At 48.7% G+C, this 5,988-nt stretch overlaps 1 protein-coding gene across 3 annotated transcripts in view; it reads left to right on the top strand.

Moving 5' to 3' along the window:
* Positions 1-5,988, top strand: part of PITPNC1 (phosphatidylinositol transfer protein cytoplasmic 1) — a 346,211-nt gene that overhangs the window by 155,928 nt on the left and 184,295 nt on the right. For all 3 annotated transcript variants that reach the window (XM_017855834.1, XM_017855835.1, XM_017855836.1), the window contains exon 2: positions 5,024-5,172. In XM_017855834.1, the coding sequence (XP_017711323.1) occupies positions 5,024-5,172 (149 nt within the window). The remainder of the gene's footprint in view (positions 1-5,023; positions 5,173-5,988) is intronic.

Genomic DNA, 5,988 nt, shown 5'->3' with positions numbered 1-5,988 from the left:
AAATACAAAAATTAGCTGGGTATGGTGGTGGATACCTGTAACCTCAGCTATTTGAGGTGACTGAGCAGAGAATTGCTTGAACCCAGGAAGTGGAGGTTGCAGTGAGCTGAGATCTCGCCACTGCACTCCAGCCTGGGAGACAGAGCAAGACTCCATCTCAAAAAAAAAAAAAAAAAAAAAAAAAAGGAATATAGGCCGGGTGCAGTGGCTCATGCCTGTAATCCCAGCACTTTAGGAGGCCAAAGTGGGAAAATTGCTTAAAGCCAGGAGTTGGAGACTAACATAATGAGACCATGTCTGTACAAAAGTTAAAAAATAAAAATCAACTGGTGTGGTGGCACACTTCTGTAGTCCCAGCCACTCGAGGGGCTGAGACAGGAGGATCGCTTGAGCCCAGGAAGTCGAGGTTGAGGTGAGCCACTGAACTCTAGCCTGGGTGACAGGGTAAGACCCTGCTGCTTTTAATTTTTTAAATTTTTTATTTATTTTATTTACTTAGTTGTGTGTGTGTGTGTGTGTGTGTTTGGTTTTGTTTTTGTTTTTTTTTTGTCGTTGTTGTTGTTTTTAAGACAAAGTCTCCCTCTGTCGCCCAGGCTGGAGTGCAGTGGCATGATCTCGGCTCACTGCAACCTCCACCTCCTGGGTTCGAGTGATTCTCCTGCCTCTGCCTCCTGATTAACTGGGATTACAGGCGTGTGCCACCACACCCGGCTAATTTTTGTATTTTTAGTAGAGACGGGGTTTTGCCATGTTGACCAGGCTGGTCTTGAACTCCTGACCTCAGGTGATCCACCTGCCTTGGCCTCCCAGAGTGCTGGAATTACAGGCATGAGTCGCGGCGCCCAGCCAGACCCTGTCTCTTTTAAAAGAAAGGCAAAAGAAATATAAAGCACTTAATCAGTACCTTGCACTAATGGGCAATGAATAAAGTGATGCTATATCATCATCATCATCATCATCATCATCATCATCATCATCAATTCTATGATCAATTCTCAGGCTTTCAAGGCTTTAGAATCTTTCTATGTCTTTGGATGTTGTGGCCTTTATGCAACATACAAGCTTGTTTGGAGCTGGTGGTCAGGGATATGGTATTTTCACCAAGTTAGGGATGGAGCTTTGTAAGAAATCAGTATAAAGGAGGAAAAAAGAAACAGGCGTCCTAAAGACAGAACGTGTATTGCTGAGCAAGTGCTGATGGCTGCCGTCGCCACCTTCTGCTGCAGCGGTTCTCAGCATTTACATGCATTTCAGAAAGATTCCCACTCTCTTCTCCCCAGAGTCTGAATGGAGAAGGTCTGGAACAACCTGAGATTCAGCAGTTTTAGGAGTGTCTCTGGAGATTTTGAAACAGGTGGTTTAAGGACTTTCTGTCTCTTCTCCTCCCCTAAATGAGGAAGTGCTGCTTGTGTCTGCAAGTCAATATGAGATTTAAAAACAACAACAAAACCACTGCTCCTGGAATGGTCCAGTTCCCATGGCCACAACCAGCAAAGTGGGCCTGATTTCCTTAGGAGGGGAAGAAGTGACGGCTGCAGAGTCCTTGACCACCTCGGTGTCTGGGCTCGAGCCTCCCACCACCCCCAGCGTCTGCAGGTCACCCCCAGACTGACGCCATCTCAGTGAGCTAATGCCAATGTCTGCCCTGCGCCGGCTCATTCAGCAGCCACTGGAATGATCAATGAGGCCGGCCACCCGGCCCTCCATCGGCTGCCGGTGAATCAGCTGCCTCAGCTATTCCCATCTCCACCGAGCAGGAAGCGCTCGAGCTGAGCCAGCCAGGGCTGACTGGCGTCTTTGGCTAATGGCTTTTCTATGTCATGCACTGACCTTGATCGCGTATGTTTTTCATACGTGAGTGGGTTGGAGCGCCTGAAGATGGTCCAGTGGTGGAAATAACTCATCTGCCAAGCCCCTCACCAAGGTCCTGGGCAGTACTTTGGTTTAGGGGTATCTGCTTCTGAAGCAGAAACAGTGTTTTGTTTAAATTGAGGTGAAATTCACATAACATAAAATCAGCCAGGTTAAAGGGAACCATCGGTGGCATCTGGTGCGCTCACAATGTTGTGCAAAACCACCTCTCTCCAAAAACACGTTCATCGCCCCAGAAGGAATCCCTATACCTTCTGTTGCGTGTACCTGTTGCGTGAGTGTACTAGGGCTGCTGTAACAAAGTGCCACACACTGGGGTGGCTTCGACAACAGAAATTTGGGGCCAGGAGTGGTGGCTCATGCCTGTGATCCCAGCACTTCGGGAGGCCGAGGTGGGTGGATCATTTGAGGTCAAGAGTTCAAGACCAGCCTGGCTAACATGGTGAAACCCCGTCTCTACTAAAACTATAAAAATTAGTCGGGTGGTGGTGGCGCATGCCTGTAGTCCCAGCTGCTTGGGAAGCTGAGGCAGGAGAATCACTTGAGCCTTGTAAGCGGAGGTTGCGGTGAGCCAAGATCGCACCACTGCATTCCAGTCTGGGCGACAGAGTGATACCCTGTCTCAAAACAAACAAACAAACAAAAAGAAATTTACTGTCTCACAATTCTGGAGGCTAGAAGTTTGAAATCAAGGTGTCAGCAGGCTTGGTTCCTTCTGGAGGCTGCGAGGGAAGGATCTGGTTTGGACCTCAACCCTTGGCTTTATAGATGGCCATTTTTCTCTCCACATCATCTTCCTCTATGCCTGCCTGTGTCCATGTCCAAATTTCCCTTTATTATAAGGACACCAGGCATTTTGGATAAGGGCCCACCCTAATGACCTCATTTTAACATGATTACCTCTGTAAAGACCCTATCTCCAAATTCTGGGTTACTAGGGGTCAGGACTTCACAGTATGTATTTTGGGGGGCACACGATTCAGCCTTTAATAACATTAAGCAGTTTCAGTACTTTGTTCCGTTCTATGGCTGAATAGTATCCCATTGCATGTAAGCATTTATTTTTTGAGCCCCAAGTACAAAGCAACTGTCAGTGAAATCTCCACCCCCTGGGTAGTGTGTGCCCGTCTGTATAAGGTGGCATGTTGATCTCACAGGTATAGCTCACAAATCTGCAATCTGTAAACTTTTTCTTACTGTCTTCCTCCTTGAAAAAGTGTTAGCCTTTATGAGCAAAAGTCAAAGCAGTACTGGACTAAGGGAAGAGAGGTCAAGCTTCTGATCTTAAAATTAATTTCAAACATTGATTTCAGGCTGGGCGCAGTGGCTCACACCTGTAATCCCAGCACTTTGGGAGGCTGAAACGGGCGAATTGCTTGAGCCCAGGAGTTCAAGACCAGCCTAGGCAACGTGGCGAGTCCCCGTCTCTACAAAAAATACAAAAATTAGCTGGGCATGGTGGCACGCACCTATAGTCCCAGCTGCTCGAGAGGCTGAAGTGGGAGGATTGCTTGAGCCTGGGAGGTGGAGGTTGCAATGATCTGAGATCACACCACAGCACTCCAGCCCATGTGACAGAGTGAGACCCTGTCTCAAACAAGAAAAGATGATTTCATCTTTAAATTTTATTTTTCCTTTTCCTGGTCTTATCCCCAGCACTCCCCACTTCCTGAAAGCACAAGTGCACACACACAGACCTGTGCACACATACGTTCACATTAAGAGTATTTTCATGTGACCATTCTGGAGAGGGGCGTGGCACAGATAGGAGACACAGGCCTTTGAGAAGACCCAGACAGCAGCTTGCTTCCATTGTCATGGTTACTGGGCTCAGTCCCTAGGGCTGGCTGCAGACCAGAGCCTTTCAGAGCGTCTTCACACTCCTGTCCCTGCTCCTGCCTGAGAATGATACAGAGACCTTCAGGCACATGTGTCTTCTTAGCTGTGAAACTAACCGCACTGTTGACTTGTACATTTCATCGGCCCCCTTAATTTAAAATCTATTTCTGTCTCTTATACAGACAAACAGGGGACCCGCATCCCTGCAGATTATTAGGGAATAACCCCGAGTCTTCATTAGTTTGTTGCAGACTCAGGCCCCACTCCCCCATCCCAGAGGCGTCAGTGGTCATGACCCATTGTCTGTCTCTAGTAGGTACGGCAGCAGGATCCCTTCGTCCTGCGTCCTGACTCCGAGCAGGGTTGTGCCTCATACAAAAGTTGTTTAGTTTCCTCCTTCCTCTCTCCCCACCCCCCGCTCTCTCTTTTCCATCAAATTCATTTTGCCACTTTGAAAGTCCACTGGGGGAAGAAATGTCTGCTGGCCCTAGGGTTTTCAGAGAGGCAGGAAGGCAGACAGAATAGCTCATACAGGAAAAAAGGACAGAAAATGTTCATATAGTATGCTGCTCCACATGATCATTTTAGGGTAAGACAGGTGACTTTTGGGGCCTTGGACTGGAAGGCTCCACACTTTTCATGGAATTGGCTGAAAAGGAGCTAAAGGTACTGTAGGTGGTCCTTGGCAAGGAGCGGCCTTCGGGGGCTCAGATTCCAAACCTTGGCTCCACTCATGGTGGGGCCTGGGCCTCTGGAGCTTTGAAAAGCTTCCAGGTGATTCTAATATCCAGCCACCTTTGAGAACCGCTGTTCTAGGGGATAGTTGCTTCTGGGATAATTGAGCATTTTGAGAGAGGGAGGATAGAAGAAATAGATGATATCTAATGCTCCATGTTCAGCAATGCCACTAATTAGGCAGAAAGCAAGGGCAGAAATCACACACCCTTGGCTGTCTTGGGCCAAGCCAAGCAGGACTCTTAGCTCCATTTAACCCTGTAGAATGCAAAGGGAGACTCCAGTGTCCCCCTTCCCAAGATTTGGTCGGCTGCCAAAGCTTACAGACTGCCAGCCACCCCGCCGAGCATTTGCCAAGGTGATGGAAAATATTCACGGGAACACTCCGTCTCGATGTTCTACTCACAACTGGTTCTCTCCCTAGCTCCCAAGGAAAAGTAACATGAGGCCCATGTGGCTGCTTTCTCTTCTCAGCAGAAGGTGCTGATGTTATTAGTGGCTTGCCAAGCTGTGGTTGGAGGGATGTCAGGGACATGCTGTGGGGGCTGACCTTTCTGTCTCTGACTCTGTTTTGTAGTACAAAATTGGACAGCTGTACATGATCAGCAAACACAGCCATGAACAGAGTGACCGGGGAGAAGGGGTGGAGGTCGTCCAGAATGAGCCTTTTGAGGACCCTCACCATGGCAACGGGCAGTTCACCGAGAAACGGGTGTATCTCAACAGGTGAGTCATGGCAGCCTGCGTTCTGCCCAGGAGCCCCCTCCCACCTGACCCCCTGGTGTGACAGTGGAGGCTGTGGGTGTCTGGGATGAAAAGGTCACTTGGAAAGTAACTACATCCACAGTCTATGACCACCAATCTGATTGCTTTTGAAAACAGAATCTGCCCGGCCAGGCGCGGTGCCTCACGCCTGTAATCCCAGCACTTTGGGAGGCCGAGGCGGGTGGATCACAAGGTCAGGAGATCGAGACCATCCTGGCTAACATGGGGAAACCCCATCTCTACTAAAAATACAAAAAATTATCCGGGCGTGGTGGTGGGTGCCTGTAGTCGCAGCTACTTGGGAGGCTGAGGCAGGAGAATGGCGTGAACCCGGGAGGCGGAGCTTGCGGTGAGCTGAGATAGCGCCACTGCACTCTGACCTGGGCGACAGAGCGAGACTCTGTCTCAAAAAAAAAAAAAAAAAAAAAAAAAAAAAAAAAAAAAAAAAAAAAAAAAAAAAAACTGCCCCCGGGGGGGGGCCAACGCCAGAAACCCACATTTTTTTGGGAGGCCAAGGGGAGGATGCCTTGAGGCCAGGAGTTTGAGGCTGCAGTGAGGTATACTCACAGTACTGCACTCCAGCCTGGGGTGACAGAGCAAGGCCCTCACTGTAAAAAATATTACTACATAAAATAAACGAAACGAATCTCCCCCCTCCCCACCTTGCATTCTGCAAAATAGTCCTCAACCCGTTTCCATTAGGAGGAGCTTTCGGCTCATCTTTCCCACCCTTTTGATGACATGTGACGATGAAATGTGATCTTAAGAATTCAAGAG

Source organism: Rhinopithecus bieti, unplaced genomic scaffold (genome assembly GCF_001698545.2).
Source record: "Rhinopithecus bieti isolate Rb0 unplaced genomic scaffold, ASM169854v2 scaffold_39870, whole genome shotgun sequence".
Classification (NCBI taxonomy): domain Eukaryota; kingdom Metazoa; phylum Chordata; class Mammalia; order Primates; family Cercopithecidae; genus Rhinopithecus; species Rhinopithecus bieti.
Note: the sequence above shows the minus strand (reverse complement) of the source record. Positions and strands in the feature narration are given on the sequence as shown.